The 24,907-nt window shown below is 44.1% G+C and overlaps 1 protein-coding gene across 1 annotated transcript in view; it reads left to right on the top strand.

Moving 5' to 3' along the window:
* VWA8 (von Willebrand factor A domain containing 8) overlaps window positions 1-24,907 on the top strand; it is a 380,884-nt gene that overhangs the window by 343,575 nt on the left and 12,402 nt on the right. Inside the window, exons 41-42 of the mRNA XM_040267183.1 lie at window positions 7,711-7,836; window positions 10,353-10,511. Of these exons, the coding sequence (XP_040123117.1) occupies window positions 7,711-7,836; window positions 10,353-10,511 (285 nt within the window). The remainder of the gene's footprint in view (window positions 1-7,710; window positions 7,837-10,352; window positions 10,512-24,907) is intronic.

Genomic DNA, 24,907 nt, shown 5'->3' with positions numbered 1-24,907 from the left:
AGCTACTGAGACTGCGCTCTAGAGCCCGGGAGCCACAGCTACTGAAGCCGTCGGCCCTAGAGCCGCTGCTCCCGCAACGAGAAGCCCGCGCCCACAAGCGGAGGGTAGCCTCTGCTCACCACAACTAGAGAAAAGCCTGTGCGACAGCGAAGACGCAGCCCAGCCAAAAATAAATAAATCAAATAATTATAATGGCAACTCTGTCAAAGAAAATAAAAGAAGTCTTGCTTAACCATAACCCAAATAAGTGAAGATTTAAGATGAGTCAGAACACTTTCAGTGCTGAAGTCACAAGACCCAGTGTCACAAACCGCAAGATAATTGGTTTTTGTCAAGTTTGTTCCTCCTGGTGTCCTCACTGCCATAGATGTGTGGTGTGTGTGTGAGTCTGTGTGTGCCTTCTGGTTAACCAAATTATTTCCCAGAAAATGAAATTAACCAGAATACGTCATCCTCTGAGCACGCTAATCGTTCTTTATATGAAAGTAATAAAACTATATTTCTTTTTTAGAAAGTCTGTAATGTAGACTTTTTACTAGTGAAACCTATCTTTATATATAATGAATTCTCATTAGTATAAATTGATGACATAATACAAAACAAATGGACATATTTACAAGAATACTTTTCTTTATGCAATAGAAATAACAGTAAAGAACATGTCTTGGCTCTTTGTTATAAGTAAAAATATATATTTAAATACAGTAGGAACTTACTATTTAAAGAAGCATTTTAATGAATCCCATAAAATAAACAGACCAAAATAATCAATATTTGTATTCCAGCCCTCAGGAGAGTTTTGAAGAGCCTCTCCGCCTCCAGCACGTCGCCTTCAAGAACACCCATCCTGACATGTCTCTTCCTGTTTTGAGTTTCCAAGTACTGGTGGGCTGGCTAGATGATAGATAATAAATTATCTGTCCATATTTATCTGCAAGCTGTATACTTGAATGAATAGTGCTACTATATAAAAATGTCTTTGTGTCCATAGTTCTGGAGCAAAAGCCTAGCACATTCTTTCACTTCTGAAAAACAAAAAGTACTGGTTCTTGTTTCTAAAAATATCTGTAACAGGCAGAATCAAAAATAATTCATTTATCCACAAATAAAAATTTAAAAGAAGAGAATAGGTGCCCACCAAGATGGCTAAAATTAAAAGAAAAAAAAAAAGAAACTGTCAATATCAAGTTTTGGTGAGGATACAAACAAACGAAGCCCTCATACACTGATCCTGGGAAATGTAAATTGGAAAAACCACTTTGGAAACCTATTTCATGGTATCTCCTAAACCTGAGTGTATCCAGCATATCCACCCAACTGAAATACACATGTACCTGCTGCAAAACACATGGTCAAGGATATTCATGGCAACATTACTCACCATAGCCCCAAGCTGGAAATAACACAGTCATGGCACCCCACTCCAGGACTCTTGCCTGGCAAATCCCATGGACGGAGGAGCCTGGCGGGCTGCAGTCCATGGGGTCACTAAGAGTCGAGCACAACTGAGCGACTTCACTTTGACTTTTCACTTTCATGCATTGGAGAAGGCAATGGCAACCCACTCCAGTGTTCTTGCCTGGAGAATCCCAGGGACAGGGGAGCCTGGTGGGCTGCCGTCTATGGGGTCGCACAGAGTCGGACGCTACTGAAGCAACTTTGCAGCAGCAGCAGCAGATAAGACATCACTTGTGACGTCTGGTCAAAAGTCACACGATTGGACACTGTTATGGTGGAGACAGAGAATCAAGAGCTGCTGGACACAACAGCATCGTTCCTGGTGCCTCTCCCAGGAACGATGTTGAACCAAAGCAGCCAGGCACAGACGAGTACATGCTATATGATCCCACTTTATGAAATGCAAAAACACACAAACCTAATCTGTGATGCCAGAGGTCAAGCAGGTGCGGGGCAGGGGTCCTTGGCAGGGCCTGGGTCAAGTCCAAGAGAGACTCCGGGAGGCCCAGGGGGGTGCGGGTGTTACAAGGGTGTGTTTGCTTTTAAAGTTCCCTGCCTCTGCACTTGAGATTTATACACTTTATTATGAGTATATTATACTTGAATTTTAAAAGTTGACCCAAAAAAGTGGGTGGCAGATATACTGGAAAAAGCATATCCCTTCCTTCACTCTCACCCCAAATTTTATTAAGTCTTTTTCTTTTATTGGTATACAGAATGGGAACAAAGCCTTCAAACTAGAGAGAGGACATTAAAAGATGATAGCTGTGCACAGGAAAAGAAGCAAACCAGCATAAGAAAGTTAAGACCCCAGATCTCTAGGTTCTTCCATGATGGACAGTCTAGAGACAGCAGACACACATGAGATTATAAGGGAAAAATAAGTATTTTGTAATTTGATAACCCCCTTACTAAGGGCAATAATAGATCCCCTAGAAAGGACCTCCTTTTATTATAATGTTTACTAATTATGAGCGTTGTTGTTGTTCAGTTGCTAAGTTGTGTCTGACTCTCTGCAACCTGACAGACTACAGCACACCAGGCTTCCCTGTCCTTCACCGTCACCTTGAGTTTGTGCAAACTCTTGTCCATTGAGTCAGTGATGCCAGCCAACCAGCTCATCCTCTGTCGCCCCCTTCTCTCTTTGCCCTCAGTCTCTCCCAGCATCAGGCTCTTTTCCAGTTATTAGCATAGATACCAAAAGAAGAATTTTGCAGTGCTGTTGGGCTGGTTGTTTAACACACCTTTCTGGATCGTGGTTCTCTTTCTCTTAAGTCAGACCTTTCCCCCAAATTCATACCACCTCTCATCCCCTTCTTGTGCCTTCAGTCTGTTACAGCGGCCTCTGTGCTTGACCACTGATCAGGAATTGATATCAATAGCACAGGATTTTGCAAATCTGTCGCAAAGAGTTAACATTTGTTTACTTTATAGTCTTAAGGAGCTACCTCGTAATGAAGTGACTTTGATAGTTAGCTGGCCAGTGAGATTTCTATCTCACAAGCCTACTAAGGAAAATTGAAGACAAAGTTCTTCTGGTAAATGGTAAATGTACTAGTATACTTTAGGTAAATATAGGAATATCTAAAATAACAAACCATCCTTACTCCAGATAGCTTCATTACAGTGGGATCTTTATAAATATATCTAGAAGATTGTTATTGTTTAGTCACTGAGTTGTCTCCGATTCTTTTGCAATCCCATGGACTGTATCCTCTGTCCATGGGATTTCCCAGGCAAGAATATTGCAGTGGGATTGCCATCTCCTTCTCCAGAGGATCTTCCCAACCCAGGGATTGAACCCAGGTCTCTTGTATTCTTAGATCTGACTCTGTCCAAACTTAGAGAACAACCAAATGGCTGAGAGCCTTGGATAGCTATTTAGGAGATTTTTGGTATACCACCACCACCCCATCCCACCCCGCACCCACCCACCAAACTCCAGATAATGGAATATTTTCATCCAGTTACATATCTGCTAAGTGGTTCTAGATGTTTTCTGCTTCTTTTGAGTGCTGAGAGTGCTGATGTTGGAGCAGAAAAATGAATTTTGGAAAGCAAAGTATGTTTCGTGTAACTAACTATCCACCCAAGTCTCTCAAAATGTTTACTATCAATAGCAAACCAGCTTAATATAACTACCTTGATGCTAATGTCAAAATAGACATGAAATGAACTGGTTTCCTAAGCAGTTATTTTCCCCATAATTTGTTGGACTTAGCAGACAGGCAATTCAGCTATTTCTATTATTGAAGAATAGATCTATTAGTGAAAAAAAAAAAATTGCTTCAAAGTCACTTTTTGGACTTTGATTAATGCTTAGAAGCTTACAAATTAGGGACAATTCCAGTTACTTGAGAAAATATTACTGTCATTATTTTGATATAATTAGGAAGAGGCAAAGGGTAAAAAAAAAAAAAACTAATTGGGAAATCCTCCACTTAATACTGCTACTGCTGCTGCTAAGTCACTTCAGTCGTGTCCGACTCCGTGTGACCCCATAGACAGCAGCCCACCAGGCTCCCCCGTCCCTGAGATTCTCCAGGCAAGAACACTGGAGTGGGTTGCCATTGCCTTTGCCAATACATGAAAGTGAAAAGTGAAAGTGAAGTGGCTCAGTCATGTCCGACTCTTCACGACCCCATGGACTGTAGCCTTCCAGGCTCTCTGTCCATGGGATTTTCCAGGCAAGAGTACTGGAGTGGGGTGCCATTGCCTTCTCCGCCACTTAATACTAGTGACTTCTGTTTCTAATTAAACGTAGACTGTGCTGTGCTTAGTCGCCTAGTCATGTCCGACTCTGTGACCCCATGGACTGCAGCCTGTCAGGCTCCTCTGTCCATGGGGATTCTCCAGGCGAGAATACTGGAGTGGGTTGCCATCCCCTCCTTCAGGGGATCTTCCCAACCCAGGGAACCTGGGTCTCCCGCATTGCAGGCGGATTCTTTACCATCTGAGCCACCAGGGAAGCCCAAATGCAGACTGTAATACTTCAAACAGGCGTTCACAGACACAGCGTCCCCTCAGTTTGGAGACAGGGCTGCAGAGACACAGAGAATCTCAATAACTGCCCAAAGTGAGACAAAACTAGGATTTTCACATGCTGAATCCAAGTCTTAGGCTTTTTCTACCTTGAGCCACTCTTTGTCTTGACAGGTGCATTGCTGAAATGAAAATAGGCTCAGTATAGTAAAGAGTTTGCTATGACCAGTGCATTTTCTTGGCAAAACTCCATTAGTCTTTGCCCTGCTTCATTCCGCATTCCAAGGCCAAATTTGCCTGTTACTCCAGGTGTTTCTTGACTTCCTACTTTTGCATTCCAGTCCCCTATAATGAAAAGGACATCTTTTTTGGGTGTTAGTTCTAAAAGGTCTTATAGGTCTTCATAAAACCGTTCAACTTCAGCTTCTTCAGCATTACTGGTTGGGGCATAGACTTGGATAACTGTGATATTGAATGGTTTGCCTTGGAGACAAACAGATCATTCTGTTGTTTTTGAGACTGCATCCAAGTACTGCATTTTGGACTCTTTTGTTGACCATCATGGCTACTGCATTTCTTCTGAGGGATTCCTGCCCGCAGTAGTAGATATAATGGTCATCTGAGTTAAATTCACCCATTCCAGTCCATTTTAGTTCACTGATTCCTAGAATGTCGACATTCACCCTTGCCATCTCTTGTTTGATCACTTCCAATTTGCCTTGATTCATAGACATGACATTCCAGGTTCCTATGCAATATTGCTCTTTACAGCATCAGATCTTGCTTCTATCACCAGTCACATCCACAGCTGGGTATTGTTTTTGCTTTGGCTCCATCGCTTCATTCTCTCTGGAGTTATTTCTCCACTGATCTCCAGTAGTATATTGGGCACCTAATGACCTGGGGAGTTCCTCTTTTGGTATCTTATCATTTTGCCTTTTCATACTGTTCATGGGGTTCTCAAGGCAAGAATACTGAAGTGGCTTGCCATTCCCTTCTCCAGTGGACCACATTCTGTCAGACCTCTCCACCATGACCCCCCCCCTTTTGGGTTGCCCTGTGGGCATGGCTTGGTTTCATTGAGTTAGACAAGGCTGTGGTCCTATTGTGATTAGATTGACTAGTTTTCTGTGAGTATGGTTTCAGTGTGTCTGCCCTCTGATGCCCTCTTGTAACACCTACCATCTTACTTTGCTTTCTCTTACTTTGGGCGTGGGGTATCTCTTCACGGCTGCTCCAGCAAGGCACAGCCGCTGCTCCTTACCTTGGATGAAGGGTATCTCCTTACCGCCGCCATTCCTAGTCAAGGCTATGGTTTTTCCTGTGGTCATGTATGGATGTGAGAGTTGGACTGTGAAGAAGGCTGAGCGCTGAAGAATTGATGCTTTTGAACTGTGATGTTGGAGAAGACTCTTGAGAGTCCCTTGGACTGCAAGGAGATCCAACCAGTCCATTCTGAAGGAGATCAGCCCTGGGATTTCTTTGTAAGGAATGATGCTAAAGCTGAAGCTCCAGTACTTTGGCCACCTCATGAGAAGAGTTGACTCATTGGAAAAGACTCTGATGCTGGGAGGGATTGGGGGCAGGAGGAGAAGGGGATGACAGAGGATGAGATGGCTGGATGGCATCCCTGACTCTATGGACGTGAGTCCGAGTGAATTCCGGGAGATGGTGATGGACAGGGAGGCCTGGCGTGCTGTGATTCATGGGGTCGCAAAGAGGCGGACACGACTGAGCGACTGAACTGAACTGAACTGATAGTAAAGAGTTATCATTATATTCATAACTGGATTTTTTAAGAGACTTCAGTTTTTTAGAACAACTTCAGATTCCCAGAAAATTCATCAGAAAGTGCAGAGAATTTCTGTATCCCTCCTGCCCCCACACATGCCCTTCCCTATTATCAACACCCACCGCCGATGTGGTACATTTACTAGAAGTGATGAACCTCTACTGACACATTATCACCCAAAGTCCATAGTTTACATTAGGAGCCACTCTGAGTGTTGTACACTCTGTGGGTTTGGATAAATGTGTAATGACATGTATCTGCCATTACAGCATCATCTAGAATAGTTTCACTGCCCTAAAGATCCTCTGTGCCTTGCCTTTTCATCTCTCCCTCTCCACCAACCCTTGGCAACCACTGACTTCTTTTACTTTCCCCATAGCTTCGCCCTTTTACAGAATGTCGTATTGTTGGAACCATACGTGCTGTAGCATTTTCAGATGGACCTCTTTCACTTAGTAATACGCATTTAAGTTACCTCCATGTCGTTCCGCGTCTTGATAGCTGATTTGTTTTTAGCACTGAGTATTATTTCATTGTCTGGGTTCTTAATGTAAATATCAGCTTTGATAAACCTGTGCCTTCATTGGGATATGACGACTCATTATCACTTAACTATCATCTTAGTCCACTGGGCATAGTTTTAAGCATTATGTGAAAATACCTTTAGAAAAGGAATTGAGATTTCTGAATGTAGATGATCAGAATGTCAGTAGGGTACAAAATGTTTGCGCACTGTGATTCTCAGCCGCTCCCATTTGTACTCTAAGTCACAGAGAACTTGAACAACAACTTCTTGAAAAGGAAGAATCTGAAGATCACATTTAAGAATCTGAAGACTACGTTTTCTCTGTGCTTGCAGACAGTGTTAACAAGTTCAAGCTGATTAATTTGTTACCTAATAAATTTTCTAGGAGTACCGTGACAGAAAATCCAGAAGAGATGCATCACCATTACAGATATTGCTTACTTCTCCAGAGGTTCATTTGCATACCACTATCCTGTTCATATGCGCCGTGAGCTCATTTTGTCCTTCCATATGTTAAAACACATGTAATGGACAAAATCTACACAAAGGGCATTTCTTTGTCAGCAGAGCCAAAACCAGTCCATTTATGAAGCTGTGCTCGTGCAGAACCAGCACATATTGAAAAGATCCCTGGAGTGTTTCCTGTTGTTGTTGTTCAGTTTATTTCGTTGCTCAGTCATGTCCAACTCTTTGGCAACCCCACAGACTGTTGTAGCCCATCAGGCTCCTCTGTCCATGGGATTCTCCAGGCAAGAATACTGGAATGGGTTGCCATTTCCTTCTCCAAGGGGATCTCCCCAGTCCAGGGGTCGAACCCTTGTCTCCTGCATTGACAGGCAGATTCTTTACCACTGAGCCACCAGGGAAGCTCCGTGTTTCCTGTTATTCATGCATAAAATGTATCAGGGACTCTCCAGAGCTAAAGTAAGCATTCATGTGTGTGTCTTTGTAGGCTAAAGGTAAAGAAAGACAGTGGCTAAGACACCAGGCTACTGGGGAGCTAGATGATGCCAAGATCATTGATGGGCTGACTGGAGAAAAAGCCATCTACAAACGCCGGGGTGAGCTGGAGCCACAAGTAAGTATGGGTGCCCTGGGAGCCTCGGATCTGTAGTTTGACTTTCTTCACAGGCAGACGCTTCCTGGAGTTGCTGTTTTAGTCGAAAGACTACAAACCCTGAATATGGCCATCAAGGAAAGCATTATATATATTTTTAATTAGAAGAAAACATAAATATTACACTGTTTATTATATGAATCAAGATCCCAGCATGAGTCAAGAAATACCAGGCACACTCAAATTGAGCATTTGAGGGAACCTAATAAAGAGACTGTTTACAAAAGTAAGGGTGGGGTGTAGGAAGTCCAAAAAGAGACAGTGTGGTCTTCCAACAGCAGGGATCTGCCCTCGGTCTGAAAGGGCGGAGGAGAGAGCACTTACTGGAACCTGGACACGGTAGGTCATGGGGAGGGCTGCCCGCCAAGGGCCGAAGCTGTCAGCAGAAGGAGGACCACCCTCAGGTCACGGGACGGGCGGAGGGAACGTGCACGCCACCCCCGGCTCCGGTGTGCCGCCAGTGCCTGCCAGCAGCTGCTGGAAGCCACAGAGGCTGCTGCCATCTCACAGACGAGCCCTCAGGACCCAGAGCGGTGCCCTGGAGGGGAAACACAAGTCACTCCACGCCCCTGAATCCCAGAGGGTGACGCAGATGAGAACGCTAGAGCCATCTTAGTGGTTTTCTGCTGTTCTGTTCCTTTAAAGATCTGTGTTTATCATGTGACCAAAGAAATGTTTAGAAAATAAGGAATTCTCCCAGAGTGTAAAGTTTAAGAGCCATAACATTAAAATATTTGCAGTAATACAAGGGGCAAAAAATGGCAAGCAGGTGAGTCTCTTAGAGGGCTCTGGACTTCCAAAATCCTCGAATAATCGGAATTGCTGAGTAGCCACTGAGACCCGGGGGGATCGGTGGGGTGGGCGGGGAGCCATACGGGTGTGAGTCAGTGGCCTCTTTCTTTACTGACTCACTGTGGTCCACCACTGTGTTTAAATACATCTGAAACTGTGAGTCGTCATGGAGCATGAGACACTGTTAGGCAGTGCCTAAGGTAGGCAGACTCAACAAGCTTTTCAGAAACACACTGAATCTGTCTCCAACCATTACACTCCAGTACCCACAGCATTTTCTTGAAATGACTAACTTCGCTCATTCGTTTTCATACATGTCAGCGAGTGTATGGTAACCAAATAATCTGGAATTTTTCTCCTTTTTCTCTTGTAAGTAAATCTGACAAGCATACTTTTGTTTTTCTTTCTGCACATTGGCAGGCCTGGGTCCAAAACCAAACTGAAACTCCTAAGCGTTTCACATTTTAATTGATGGTTGCTGCTGACCTATAGTTCGATGCCACGTTCATGCCTTTAATGCCAGGAAAAGTAAAAAGAAGCGGTAATTCAGTAACTGGAAGGAGTAGAAAGCTGAAAGCTTCCTAAAGGCAAAAGACAGAGAGAGAGATTTTCCTTCACTTCTTTCCAGGAAACCCCTGCCCCTCACATCCCTGAGTTTAGGAATCTGACATTTCCTACTGACCATGTGGAAGTGATTTTCAGGTCACCACACAACAGGTAAAATTGCTGTGGGCTGCCAGAATAGCTCCATCTTCCTAGAGAAACTGGCTCTAAGGCTTAATGAGAAAATGACACATTGGGGTTTATATTCTTTCCTGATTATTGTTTTTAAGATGGCATCAGTCTCATTAAGGAAGTTTTACTGGACTAGGTTGAGTCTCGAAAGGACCATATTTCAAAGGAAAATCCTCCCCCATGTGGCCCCAACTACCAACACAAATCTGAAGCTCCATTTACTGAAATTCTGTAGATCAGCAGTCCCCAACTTTTTGGGCACCGGGGACAGGTTTCATGGAAGACAATTTTTCCATGGACCAGGCAGGGTTGGTTGGGGGGATGGTTTCAGAATGTTTCAAACACATTTTGTTTATTGTGTACTTTATTGATATTTCTATTATTATTACATTGTGATTATATGATGAAATAATTGTTATTGTTCAGTCGCTAAGTCGTGTCTGACTCTTTGCTACCCTGTAGACTGCAGCACGCCAGGCTTCCCTGTCTTCCACTATCTCCCAGAGTTTGCTCAAGCTCATGTCCATTGAGTCGGTGATACCATCCACCCATCTCATCTTCTGTTGCCCCCTCCTCCTCCTGCAGAATCAGATTATCAGGCATTAGATTCTCATAAAGAGTATGCAGCCTAGATTCCTCACATGCACAGTTCACAGTAGGGTTTATGCTCCTGTGAGAATCTCATGTTGCCACTGATCTGACATAAGGCAGAGCTTGGGTGGTAATATGATTGATGGGGAGCCCACCACTCACCTCCTGCTGTGCGACCCGATTCCTAACAGTACCAACCCATGCCTCCCCACCTGCCAGGACAGCCTTGTGCAGGACGCAGCCTACAGCTGACCCACCTACCTGGCAGCTGGCACTCTGGGGCTGGCATGAGACCCTTCAGAACAGCAGCCAGTGATGGTTTTCTGGTTCTCAAGGCCTTTCTGTCATCCCTCCCTCAGATGGGCAGCCCCCAACAGAAACCCAAGCGCCTGCGCCTGGTGGTAGACGTGTCAGGCAGCATGTACCGCTTCAACGGGGTGGACGGCCGGCTCGAGCGCTCGATGGAAGCTGTGTGCATGGTCATGGAGGCCTTCGAGAACTATGAGGAGAAGTTTAAGGTAACGGCGTGAACTGTGGAGGGTGGGAGGCATCCCAGACCCCATCTGCCCAGGAGTCACCTCGAGTCAGGACGTGAGGCTGGCTGGGGGGTGCTCACCTGGAGCAGACAGGGTCTTCATCTTCTCATCAACCCATCTGTCAGCACTGAGAAAGGGAGCCTTCTGTTTCATCTGCTCTAATAATCAGAAAATGATAAGACCGTGACCTAAAGACCAGTAGCTACAGAAGAAAGCACTGCCCTTGACAAGTTGTGTGATGTTCTGGTGTTGCTGTTGTCGTTTAGTCACTCACTCGTGTCCAATTCTTTTGCCACCCTCTGGACTAGAGCCCGCCAGGCTCCTCTGTCCAGGGGACTTCCCTGGCAAGAATACTGAGCAAGTTGCCATTTCCTTCTCCAGGGGATCTTCCCAACCGAGGGATGCAACCTGCATCTCCACATCAGCAGGCAGATTCTTTACCGCTGAACCACCCAGGAAGCCGCACGTTGGAGTGGGATGGGGAAGAGCAGAAACAGGCAGATAGAAGCACGGCAAGCGTCTCCCCAGGTTTCTCAGGGCCACCATCCCCACCCCAGCACCCCTCATCCACCCATCCATTCCTGCTCCATCACCAACCAGGCGTTGCCCGGCCTTGGCTCACAGGGAGGGTCACACAGTGACAGGAGTCTCCCCAGCCGATGGCGAAGGCGCCCTGGGAGAAAGGATCCCCTTTCAATGGTAGCCCTTTTGTCATCGCTGAGTTTGCTTTGCCTCCTCCTTCAGAGACCTGAGCTCTGAGAAGGGCACCGCACTCCTGGCTTTGACCAGAGCAAATAACCTGAACACGGTGCTGAGTGATTATTATCAGCAGCTCAGTTGAGAGGAGCAATATATGTGCAGCCATGGGTCACGGGTACCCAGTCTATCCTAAACACTCTCGACCACGTTGGAGATCAGACACGTCCTTCAGAAACAGCCCATCTCCAATGACTTAGCTTGACATCCCGCCCACACCTGGGGATTACTGTGCTGAGCCGTGTCTGTGTGTTGTGATGGAAAACTGTGAAACCCGCCGCTTCATTGACTTTGGGCCCACGTTTGAGGCTGCGAGGCTCCCAGAGTCCCTTGTGTGAAGCTCTGTGTGAAAGATTCCTTTTACATGAAGGGATAAGGAACAGGCATCTTGAGTCAGTGAGTGCTGTGAGTTGTCAGGCTGCCCAAGACTCTGCCAGTGTCCACGTCCTGCAAACACAGTGGGACATGGACCCTCGTCGTGGGGAGTAGCTCTGTCTCCCTGAGGAGCTGGAACACGCTGCCCCTGGTGACCAGTGAGCACCACGGGGCTGCCCCAGACCCCTCTTGGGTTCAGTTGCCAGGAGTCTCTGTGCCAGGATCCGAGCACAGCCAGGCCAGCCCTGTTCTGCCTTATGGCTCCCAGACGAGTGTTCAGCGCTTTCCCTCCTTGGCCCTCTCTCCCTTCAAATGAGTTTTTCTTGATTTTGATTTTTTTTTTTTTTTTTACTTTTCTATGTTTTTTTTTAATATTTTCTTGAAGTATAGTTGATTTACAATATCATGTTAGTTTCAGGTATGCAGCAAAGTGATTCATATGCATATTCTTTTTCATATTCTTTTCTGTTATAGGTTATTACATGATATTGAGTGTAGTTCCCTGTCTTATATAGTAGGTCCTCGTTGCTTATCTATTTTATATATAGTGGTGTGTGTATGTTAATCCCATCCTCCTAATATACTCCTCCCCTCATCCCCTTTTCCCCTTTGATAACCATAAGTTTGTATTCTGTGTGTATAACTCTCTTTCTGTTTTGGAAATAAGTTCATTTGGGTTTGTTTTTTTTCTAGATTCTACATATAAGTGTTCTCATATGGTATTTGTCTTTCTCTGTCTGGCTTATTTCACTTAGTTCAATAATTTCTAGGTCCATTCATGTTGCTGCAAAAGGCATTATTTCATTCTTTTATGACTGAGTAATATTCCACTGTATATGTACTTTTTTATGTCATATGGGTTTAACATTTTTAAGTAATTTAGGTCTTTGCTAGTATAAGATGGAGCATAATTCTTCAATCACTTGGACCACTGTGATTGAAGTAGATGGTTAGACATCCATTGTATCAGCATAAATCCCACCTATGTTTTAAAACCTTGAGTTCTGCGAATAATTGGATCAGCCCATTCACTTCTCTTGTGGATCTTGAAGCCCAGGGTACCTCAGCTCCCTTTGAGCTCCTTTTGAGCTCCCTTTGAATTACATGAAGATTTTAACTTCTCATAGACCACAGCAAACATTCCACAGTTAAAACCGGTATATTCATTTACATGGTGCGTGCATGCTCAGTTGTGTCCGACTCTTTACAACCCTATGGACTAGCCCACCAGGTTCCTCTAGTCCGTGGGATTTTCCAGGCAAGAAGCAAGAATACTGGAGTGGGTTTTTATTTCCTTCTCCAGGGGATCTTCCAGACCCAAGAATCAAACTGGGGTTGCTGGCAATTCCTGCCTTGGCAGGGAGATTCTTTTTGCCACTGAGCCATTTGGGAAGCCCAGAGTTATCTAGATATTCATAGTTATCTAGAAAAATTTTTCCCATTAGAAAGAGGATTTCTATGTCTATGAGAACAGAACTGTTCTGTATGTGAAACTACTTCTTGCAGATTTTTAGAAAGATTCAGTAGAAGTTCAGCAGGAAATGGACTGAAAGTTCCCCAGGACTGGGTAAAGGCTGAGACAGAAGGCAGGAAGTGACCAAGCTAACAGGGAGGGAGCATGTTGGATATTTCACTGCATCTCACATGCAGACTATATGGAGAGATTTGTGTTTGTCTAATTCTCACGGTTAAAAGTCTGTAATCTGGAAGAACAATTAGTCCAACTGAGAAAGAAATAATATCAAAGAAGCAAGCATTCACAAGATCTTGTTTTGTTTTGTTTCTGATTGACAATTAGGAAACAAATTGTTGGCACATGACCTGCTGAATTTCAACTAAATTCAACAGAATTACAGGTGCCGATTGAGCACTTGCTAAGAGCAGTCTCTGTCAGGTACAGCATTGCCTGCCAACCTTGAGCTTGGAACCTTTCGAGGAAGACCTATAAAAATTAACTCTGATAGATGACTCCAGAGAGGCGTGCAGTAATAAAGGCACAGCAGAGCACACCTCTCCAGACACCCGCCTTTGGGGAACCATCCCCAAAGTAGTATTTTGCTAACAGTCTCTCTCTCTTTTTTTTTTTTTAAGCATTTTTCCCACCATTTTTCTTTTTATTCTTTGAAAAAAGTTTATTGGGGCATAGTTTCTTTACAATGTTGTGTTCATTTCTGCTGTACAGTAAAGTGATCAGCTCTCTGTATACATATATCCCCTCTTTTGGCTTTCCTTCCTATTTATCACCACGAGCATTGGGTAGAGCTTCTGTGCTATACAGTGGGTTCTCCTTAGTTATCTATTTTATGTGTGCTTGCTAAGTCACTTCAGTCATGTTCAACTCTTTTGTGACCCCATGGACCATAGCACGCCAGGCTCCTCTCTCCATGGAATCCTCCAAGCAAGAATCCTGGAGTGGGCATCCATGTCCTCCAGGTGATCTCCTCGATCCAGGGGTGGACTCACACCTCCTAGGTCTCCTGCATTGGCAGGCGGGCTCTTCACCGCTAGGGCCACCTGGGAAGCCCGGATAGATGATAATAGATAAGGAAACAAAGAACTCTTTGTTTGGAACAAAAAAGTGTGATAAGGAACTGATAAGGAACAGAAAAGTATGGGATCTTCTAACTGGTTTCTCAGTGCTTGGGCATGGAGGAAACACTCAGAGGGTGGGAAGTGGTTCAAAATGCGAAGCCCTTTCTTCTTCCATTGAGCATCAGAGCTGCAGTGAGCCACCCTTACTGACAAGAGTATCAATAGTGTTGGGGCTTCCCAGGTGACTCAGTGGTAAGAGAAACTGCCTGTCAATGCAGGAGCCACAGGAGTTATGGGTTGGATCCCTGGGTCAGGATGATCCCCTGGAGGAAGAAATGACAACCTACCCCAGTATTCTTGCCTGGAAAATCCCATAGTCCATGGGGTCGCAAAGAGTCGGACACGACTGAGCACACACACGTCAATAGTGTGCATACGTCAATCCCAATCTGCCAGTTCATCCCCTCCCCAGCTTCCCCTTTTGGTATCCCTACGTTTGTCCTCTATGTCCGTGTCTCTATTTCTGCTCCGTAAATAAGATCACCTATGCCAGTCTTTTCAGATTCCACATATATGCATTAATATACGGCACTTGTGAGGGTCTCTTCAGTTGCCACAAAGAATTTCCTCATTTTTTTAATCTGTGAAACTACAGAAATATTGAGAAGGTAGCATAGCTATGTTTGACTTTCTAAACATTTTTATTGAAATATACTTGATTTACTGACAAACCCGAGTGAAATTACAAAAAGACACTGAGATACAATAAAGGTCTTTCAGGGCTTGAAGCTTCACCGTGTGTTATGCTATTTGGTTTTTTAACGGGAAGTACTTTAACGGATCTGATTTTGTGCATTTTCTTTTAAACCCCTCATATTTACTGCATCTAGTTCCTGCAGATATTTTTTTAAGAGCATAGAAAGTCTTAAGAAGCTAAAAGGATTAAAATCTTCACAACAGAAGGAGAAACTCCTTACGATTTCACAAGATGAGCTCTCTGAGGAGAAGTGGTCCTTCGCTGGGTGTCGGGAGGGATGGGGAGGGAAGTCGGGACGCGGAGGGCTTCAGGCCCTGTGCCTGCGGATTCCTCCCCCTGGCCCTGCTCTTCACGGCTGCGGTCACCGCACAGTGCACTCCCTCCAGTTTCCTCATTCCTCAGACCGGAAACCGGAAGCCGAGACCCAGAGACGTTCCGGGCTTGGCCCGGAGGCGGAAGGCTACACTAGCCCCGGACGCTTCTCTCTGTTTTCCCTATTTTGTTTTGTTCTTAAGCTTTTCCCCTTTGTTTCCAAATTTGTTTGTTTTGAAAAAGGTTTAATCCACAGGAAAGTTGGAAGAACTATAAGAAGACCGCCCATGTGCCTTTGCTTAGATTCACCAAGTGATCCCTTTTTCCCTCATCTCTTTTTTTTTTTTTTAAATTTCTTTATTTATTTTTAATTTTTACTTTACAATTCTGTATTGGTTTTGGCATAGATTGACATGAATCCACCACAGGTGTACATGCGTTCCCAAACATGAACCCCCCTCCCACCCCCCTCCCCACAACATCTCTCTGGGTCATCCCCGCGCGTCAGCCCCAAGCGTGTCATATCCTGCATCAAACATAGACTGCCATTTCGATTCTTACATGTTATTATACTTGTTTCAATGCCATTCCCTCATCTCTTTATGTTCCTCTCTGAATATATACTCTTTTTATCCTCTCTGATGCATTGGAAAGTAAGTCCTAACTGTCATACTTTTTTATCTCTAAATTCTTTGCTATACTATTGCTAAGAGTCAAGACATTTTCTAGTATGATCTCAGTACCATTATTACTTCTAAGAAAATCATCAATAATTTCATCATACTTATAATATCCAACCCATGTCTTTATTTCTGCTTTATAAACAAGACCATCTATACCAGTGTTTTCAGATCCCACATGTATGGGTTAATATATCATACTTGTTTTTCACTCTCTGACTTACTTCACTCTAGATGACAGTCTCTAGGTCCATTCTCGTCTACAAATGACCCAGTTTCATTCCTTTCTGTGGCTGAGTAATATTCTGTTGTAAACACAGAGGTAGAGGACAGATGTATGGATACTGAGGAAGGAAGGGGGATGAGTTGGGAGATTAGGATTAATATATATCCACCATTGATACTGTGTATAAAATAGAGACTAACGGGAGCCTACTGGACAGCACAGGGAGCTCTGCTCAGTGATCCTTGGTGGCCTAGATAAGAAGGAATCCCCAGCAGAGGGGACACATGTAATCATGGGCCTTACCTGCTTTGCTGTGCAGCAGGGACTAGCACAGTGTTATAAAGTAACTACACTCCAGTGTATTTTTAAATTATCCAGTACCCGTTCACTTTCCCCAACCATCCCAATGGTTGCCCTCTCCTGGGCTATGGAATGTAAACCGTCCCAAGAGTTACTAATCGTCTTTCTCACTCTGAGATTCAGTCGCAGTCCCCACCTTATTTTTTGGTCCACCTCTTTTAACCTGTGCCACGGCCTTTCCTGCCACTGTCATTTTACTTCTCATAATGGCCACTCTCTAGAGACTCCAGATCATCTGTCTCGTAGAATACTGTGGATCTGTCCGGCTACTTTATCTTGGTGTCATGTACCTTTTCCCAATAGCCTCTATGTCTCCAGAACTCCTGACAGGCTTTCCCCCCACAGCAGGTGCACTGGAGACACACTGTATAATCTTCCCACCACCTGCGCCAACATAACCAAGATTCTGAGTATCCACAGGCTGCCCCAGCTCTGTTGGGGCTCACCAGGCCTTCTTTGAAGGAGGCAAGCAGGTGGTGGGATGGAGCCTATGTGCATTCTGCAAGACCTTATTCCGTGTATTATGAAATATGTTGAGATGCAAGTAATGGGAGCACATAGTACAGTGTGTAAAAGGCACAAAGAAGTCAACGTGAAGAATGAGCCTTTGCTCCCCTCTCTCAGCTCCCAGTTACCCTCCCTGCCAGTGGCCACTGTGGGCAGATTTTTTTTTTTTTTGGTACCTTCTCAGAGACATCTGATACGTATACATCAAGTGACAGAGTCCCGTTCACTCGGTTCTGTATCTTTTTGGGGGGAGAAGAAGAGCCTCTTGATGAAAGTAAAAGAGGAAAGTGAAAAAGTTGGCTTAAAACTCAACATTCAGAAAACGAAGATCATGGCATCTGATCCTATCACTTAATGGCAAATAGTTTGGGAAACAATGGAAACAGTGTCAGACTTTATTTTCTTGGGCTCCAAAGTCACTGCAGATGGTGACTGCAGCCATGAAATTAAAAGACGCTTGCTTCTTGAAAGAGAAGCTATGACCAACCTAGACAGCATATTAAAAAGCAGAGACATTACTTTGCCAACAAAGGTCTGTCTAGTCAAGGCTATGGTTTTTCCAGTAGGCATATATGGATATGAGAGTTGGACCATAAAGAAAGCCAAGTGCCGACGAACTGATGCTTTTGAACTATGGTATTGGAGAAGACTCTTGAGAGTCCCTTGGACTGCAAGGAGATCCAACCAGTCCATCCTAAAGGAAATCAGTCCTGAATATTCATTGGAAGGACTGATACTGAAGCTGAAACTCCAGTACTTTGGCCACCTGATGTGAAGAGCTGACTCATTGGAAAAGACCCTGATGCTGGGAAAGATTGAAGGCAGGAGGAGAAAGGGACGACAGAGGGTGAGATGGTTGGATGGCATCACTGACTCGATGGACATGAGTTTGAGCAAGCTTTGGGAGTTGGTGATGGCCGGAGAAGCTTGACATGCTGCAGTCCATGGGGTCACAAAGAGTCAGACATGACTGAGCAACTGAACTGAACTGAGAAGACCATTTTTAAAGTTTTTATTGAATTTGTTACAATGTTGGTTCTGTTTTATATTTTGGTTTTTTAGCCAGGAGGCATGTGGGATTTTAGCTCCCCAGCCAGGGATTGAACCTGCACCCCCTGCACTGGAAGGCATAGTCTTAACCATTGGACCGCCAGGGGAGTCCATGTTCTGTATCTTTATACTATATGATCATATCCAACTCATTTAATCTGTCTGTACTTTGATGTTCTCATCTCTGAAGGAAACATAAGGACTAAGAATAAGTAATGAAAGTGTGTCACTTAACAAATATAAAATGAGGCATGAGCAAATGACAGTTTTAGGAGTTCCTAGTGAAAATTATATTTTCCATAGCCCAGGATGGCATTGCATGTGCTGCCATATGTTAGGAATTCAGCAGTGTATGCTGAGCCTCCCCACTCCCCAGTTCCAGAAAGTTCTTCATGTTGTCTTCCTGCAGTTATACCTCCGTTGTAAGGCTCTCGAGTCTGTGTTTGCTTTAAAAACTTCAGAAGCCATTGGCCTGGCTCAGGGATCTGGACTCTTCCCACAGCCTCTCTCTTGGCGTCTACTATGTGTTTTCTTTGTCTTCGCCTCAGCTCCTGGGCTCTGGGTCATTAGAGTCCAAATCTAAGATGAAGCTGGGCTCAAACAATAAAGAATCTGCCTGCAATGCAGCAGACCGAGGTTCGATCCCTGGTTTGGAAGATCCCCTGGAAGAGGAGCTGGCAACCCACGCCAGGATTCTTGCCTGGAGAATCCCATGGACAGAGGAACCTGGCAGGCTGCAGTCCATGGGGTCTTGACGAGTCAGACACGACTGAGCGACTAGCACTTTTGCTTCCCACTTTTATTGCAGCTTAGCAAAACCCATGAGTAAGAGTTATTGAGAAGGAAAGGACTTTGAGCAAGGGTATCTGAAAAGAAAAAGTAATTCAGTGGCAGAACATGTTTCAGAAGCATCTGGAATGTTTTAAGTTTCTCATAATTGTTCTACTCACTGAGTTCAGTTATTCTCAGGAACCACTGAAGTAGGCTTAAGATAGGAGCAACATTGTTTGCTAATAATCAGCATGCTGCTACTAAGTCACTTCAGTCATGTCTGACTCGGTACGACCCCATAGACTTCAGCCTACCAGGCTCCCCGCCCCTGGGATTCTCCAGACAAGAACACTGGAGTGGGTTGCCATTTCCTTCTCCAATGCATGAAAGAGAATAGTGAAAGTGAAGTCGCTCAGTCGTGTCCGACTCTTAGTGACCCCATGGACCGAAGCCCACCAGGCTCCTCCATCCATGGGATTTTTCAGGCAGGAGTACTAGAGTGGGGGGCCATTGCCTTCTCTGAATAATCAGCACAAAGTCTTCTAATCTTAAAACCAGCAGAATTTTTAATAGTCATGTAGCACTTAAATATTGGCCTGAAAAGTAGGGAGCCATTTCATTTAAGTCAGGAAGCGTTTTTTCCTTTTCCTTCATTCCAGTTTGTTCCTCATGATTTCTCCAAGCCCTGGGAATCTTTTCACTATAGCCTTAAAGCAGATCACCTTTGCAAAAGCTCTTAATGCCTAATTTAATTTTTTTTTCCTTCAAAATATTCAGTAACACCAGAAGTTAGGTATTTCTCTACTGAGCACTCAAATAGTGACACCAGAAAATAGGCTGAATTATTCAGAAGTTGAACTTGGGAAAAAAACCCTCAAATGTAGTGTTTCCGTGGAGACATATAAATCACTTCTAAGACCGTGGTTTCATCTTTCTTCTTTTGGCTGCGCCCCACAGCTCGTGGGATCTTAGTTCCCCGACCAGAGATTGAACTCAGGCCACAGCAGTGAAAGCGCCAAGTCCTAATCACTAGACCACCAGGGAGTCTCCCTAACAGAGTGAAAGGAGCCCCTGAAGGATGTCGGAGGTGAAGGTGTGTGGACGGCACATTTTACCCCTTCCCCCTTTATCCCCAGTTCCACCAAACTAATTCCACTTGTATTGATATTGCATGACGTTTCACAATCTGGGCTTTGTGCAATATTTCATTTGGAGAAAGAATTCCACTGCTTGAAAAAGTTTTAGAGTTAGAAAACCGCTATTGCAGGGTCAATGCTGGATCATTATTTCTTACAGATTCTGGAGGCATTCTTTTTGGGAAAAGCTTCGTCCATCCTCACTTAGGCTTGGATGACTCACTCCCTTGACAGAAAAAACAGGCACAGGTGTCCCTGTAACTAAGTGAAGCAGACTTTCTCATTCTATTTCTTGGGTGGGCCCCCAGAATTCTCTTAGGGTCTTTGGAGCAGAGAGGATCTTGGAAATTTTTTTCACCAGCCTCTGTTTTAAGATGAGAAAATAAAAATCTACATCCCAAAGTCACACAGCTGAACCGTAAACAGCCAGGATGTCTGACTCCCACTTCATGGCCTTTTCTTCATTCACATTTCATTCCTCGTCCTTACAGCCATATTATTTCTGCCCAATTGGTATACTTAGAAAGCTGTAATTTAGAAGCAAATATACCATTTACATAAAGTACTCTTATCTTCTCTATCACCCAAAGGAGGTGTAGTAGACATACTTTTCTCAAAGATATCTTGATCAGAAAGATGTGGAAAGGTGTGACTCAAACCAGCACCTGCTGGGGAAATTCCTTCTATCAGAAACTTAGTTCAGCATCTATCACTCTCCTTTTTCTAATATCTCAGGCATGTTTCACACATTTAGAAAGAAAAATCAATCATCTTATCAGCTCAAGCTTTGGATAATTTTCTTTTTTTTTTTTTTTTTTTGGCTGTACCATGCAGCTTGCGGGATCTTAGCTCCTCAACCAGAGATTGAACCCAGGCCCATTGCAGTGGAAGCTCTGAGTCCTAACCACTGGAACACCAGAGAATTCCCAAATAGACTTTTTTTCTTATTATTTATTTATTTTTCTGTCCACACCACATAGCTAAATTCCACACGGAATTTTAGTTCCGTGACCAGGGATCAAGCCCTGGCAGTGGAAGCATAGAGTCCCAGCCACTGAACCACCAGGGAATTTCCTGAACACATTCTTCCTCTGCCTGGAAGTAACAGTGAAGAAGGGTGTACAGACTTCTCTAAGTCCATTCAGAGTTAAACAAGAATTCAGAATTGACTCAATCATAGATGTGAAAGTTCAAAAATCCTAGGTAAAGACTGGGACGGGCTAGAGGGGCGGGGCAGTAGTTAGGAACGGTTGTTTCTCTTCAGTAAAAGCATTGGACTTAGAGCGCCTGGACTCAGATTCCACCTCCATCACCACTAGATTTCTGACCTTAAGAAAGTCTGTTAATCTCTCTGAGCATCGATTTTTTTAATTTGGGAAATTATATTAAGAACACCAATCACAAAGGTGTGGAGAAAATCAGAATGAAATCAGATAGACAGAAGCACTTTGTAAACCATAACGTTGACATTATACTCATTAAATGTATTGTCCTAGCCTTTCAATGACCCTCTGAGATTAGGTGAAACAGAGATCATCCCTACTAGTCAGAGAGGCTCAGTGGTTTACAAGCACACAGGGTTAGAAGTCATCTCAGCCAGTATTATTTAAAATGTGGAAATAAGATTTGGAGGGGTTAAGTAACTCACCTAAGGTCACAAAGCTTGTTAAAGTTGGAGCTAAGTCTAGAGTCTTCAACCTCCAGAACATCCTTCTCTTTACACTGACTTCCCTATGCAGAAAGCTTGGCAGTAACTGATACTGTAGATTATTGTCTACACCCTAGAGTTCTGTTGGCACATCTCTTGACCTTTTTAATTATATTTATTGTCTAATCCTTGGCTGGTCGGCTGTCAGCGGTCCTACCTGAGAATGGTGTATTTGTATGTCCAGAAGGAGATTAGAATTTCACATATTATCAGACTTCCAAAATAGCCTCAAATGATTGTCTCTTGCTACTTTAAATATAGAGATATGTGCTTAGTCACTTAGTCGTGTCCGACTGTTTGTGACCCTATGGACTGTAGCCCGCCAGGCTCCTCTGTGCATAGGGATTCTCCAGCAAGAATACTAGAGTGGGTTGCCATGCCCTCCTCCAGGGGATCTTCCCAACGCAGGGATTGAACCCAGATCTCCCACATTGCAGGCAGATTCTTTACAACCTGAGCCACCAGGGAAGCCCAACAGGTATAATAAAGCACAGTTCCTCCTAAAGTTAGCAAATGATTATCCTTCCCAACAGAAATTTAAACACAAACCTTATTCATAAAAATGCTAATAGCTCTTTGTTGGAAATAAAGCTCTTCTTTGCCATCTAAATATTATATTATAAATCATCCTTCTAATCTGATGATAAATTTTTGTGTCTTGGACCGAAACTCAGCATTTGTTTTCATTTTTTTTCCTGCTTTTCTCTGAACAAATGAGATTTGCAAAAGAAAATATAGCAAAAGGGTATTTAAACAAGTTTCTAAAGCAAAAAAGTATTAAAATCAGTCCTCTCTAGTTGAGACTTTTCTTTGCTGCTGTGGTTTAATGTTTATGTTGGATGTTAAATGCAGGACTCCACAGAGATTTAAGGGAGGCTCTGAAAAGTGGAGAAATCATGATCACAAAAATTTTGAGCTACTTCGAAAAAGTTGTGGTCTAAATGTTAGGCAGAAAAAAAGAAAGAAAATAAATGTTAGACGGTTGACAGCAACAATGAGGTTCTTGTTTAAAGAGTTCTATGAGTCCTGCCTAGAAGCCAGTCTGTCCCGACACTGGGTAAGTGGCAGAATCAGGCATTAGAAACAGAAATGGATGAGTCTGTATACTTTTTCCTTTCACCCAGATGATTTTGAGGATTAGCAAATTACTCTCTATAAAGTGTGTTGGGATCCTTGGAGAGCAGATCCCAGATAATTACGACATAGAAGGATGGTTTTTCATGGAAGCTTAACATGATCCCCAGTAACGCCAGCGAATGCTTCACATTTGGATGTACTTTGAATTCCTCTCAGGCATTTTATTTACTTTGGACGCAGAAGAATCCCCAAGCCCATTTGGAAGATGAGAACCAGAGCCTGCAAACTATTTTAAAAGCCTCATCCTGTCCTTTAGGTGTGTCTTCTCAGCCTTTGTAATACTAACTAGACACAAAGGCAGATCTTTCTGCAAACTGCACTTTCCTTGCTGCAAATAAAGGGAGGAAGGGAGGAGGGAGGAAGGTGTGCAACTCACCTGTCTATCTCATTTACCCGAAAAAGTATAGAATGCTTTTTTTCTCCTGGGCAGATAATTAAGTGATAGGTTGATCAAATGATAGACTGTTTTGTGACTAAAATGTTTGTGGAGGTTCAGTCACTCAGTATCTGTTTTTGATAAGGAACATCCAGCAATTCATTTGACTACTATTTGGGGTTTGGTTTTTTTTTTTTTTTAGTTTTTTTAAATTTTTTTGTTTGTTTGTTTTTCTTTTGGCTTCACTAGATCTTCGTGGTTGTGCAGGCTTTTCCCTAGCTGCGAAGAGTAGGGACTGTGCTCTAGCTGCAGGCCCAGGACTTCTCATTATGATGGCTTCCCTTGCTGTGAGCGCAGGCTCCCAGGCGCTCGGGCCTCAGGAGCTGTGGCTCGTGGGGTCAGTAGTTGTGGCTTGCAGTCTCTGGAGCACAGACTCAGTAGTTGTGACACAGGGGCTTAATTGCTCCAGGGCACGTGGGATCTTCCCAGACCTGGGACCCAACCTGTGTCCCCCTGCATATGCAGGCGGATTCTTTACCCCTGAGTCGCCAGAAAAGCCTGACTACTATTTGTTTAATAATTAACTAGCAACTTTTTCCCTTGCAGTGACCAGTTGTGTCAACCCTGTAAGCAGACCACATGGTCAAATACTTATAGTATCACCCATGGTCATCTGGTCGGTAAGATATTTAACCATCAGTTAAAAGGAGAAGAAAAAGTCAAATATGTATTTATAGCCCTCTTATGGCTACAGTCCATGGGGTCGCAAAGAGTCGGACACGACTGAGTGTGGCCTTCGCCTTGTCTGAGCCAAATAAGAGAAACTCACTTCTGCGTCTAGGAACTGGTCTTACCCTGTCATGCGTAAGATTCCCGTTTAACAGATTACTTCACAGCCCCATGAGGAGAGCAGTTTGCCTGGCCCCTTCTCAGGGGTGGTTTAGTCACTCAGCTGTGTCTGACTCTTGTGATGTGATGGAATGTAGCCGGTCAGACTCCTGTCCACGGGATGTTCCAGGCAAGAGTACTGCTGTGGTTGCCATTGTTCTCCGTTCAGAACAGTTCCTGCCGTGACCATCGTCAGTCAGTCTGGACAGGGCCTGGCGCTTGTGTCCGTGGAGGAATTGTGCAGGCTTGCTCCACATCTAGGCCAGTCCTCGTGCTGAGTCCTTGGTGACCATGGTCAGGCATACACTGAAGCCAGCACTCCATCGTCCAGGGCTGTGCTGCCTTTAGGTTTTAAATTTTGCTACCTTTTCACAACAATGACATCAAATGAGATACAGAGATTTTTTTTTCTCATATGTGGAATTTGGTATATCTCTGGAAAGCATTTCTTACCAAGCTTTTTTAGTGGATCGGCAAATTTCCCCCAATATTCTTTCATACCATCCTTTGTATTTTTAATAAAACACTCTAAAACCAGGCACAGACTAGTGTCCCGCCCTGGCCCTCCTCTGAGCATGCCCTTCCATTGAGGAAAGAGTCAGTGGGGCCAGTGGCGCAAGCCCACTTAGATTCTGTGTCTGGCACCTGCTTCCAGTTCCTGAGATCCCCAGCTCTCCTGCTCAGGTGACCCCAAGTCTGTTTCTTGGGCGTCTTTCTTAGGTCCACCTTCCTGGGTCAGCTGGCCAACGGTGTGCACAGCCAGCACTGTGCGGACAGAAAGGTGTGATGGCATGTGTCCACACACGC

Source organism: Oryx dammah, unplaced genomic scaffold (assembly GCF_014754425.2).
Source record: "Oryx dammah isolate SB20612 unplaced genomic scaffold, SCBI_Odam_1.1 HiC_scaffold_24, whole genome shotgun sequence".
In the NCBI taxonomy this organism is placed as follows: Eukaryota; Metazoa; Chordata; class Mammalia; order Artiodactyla; family Bovidae; genus Oryx; species Oryx dammah.
This window is presented reverse-complemented; position numbering and strand designations above follow the sequence as displayed.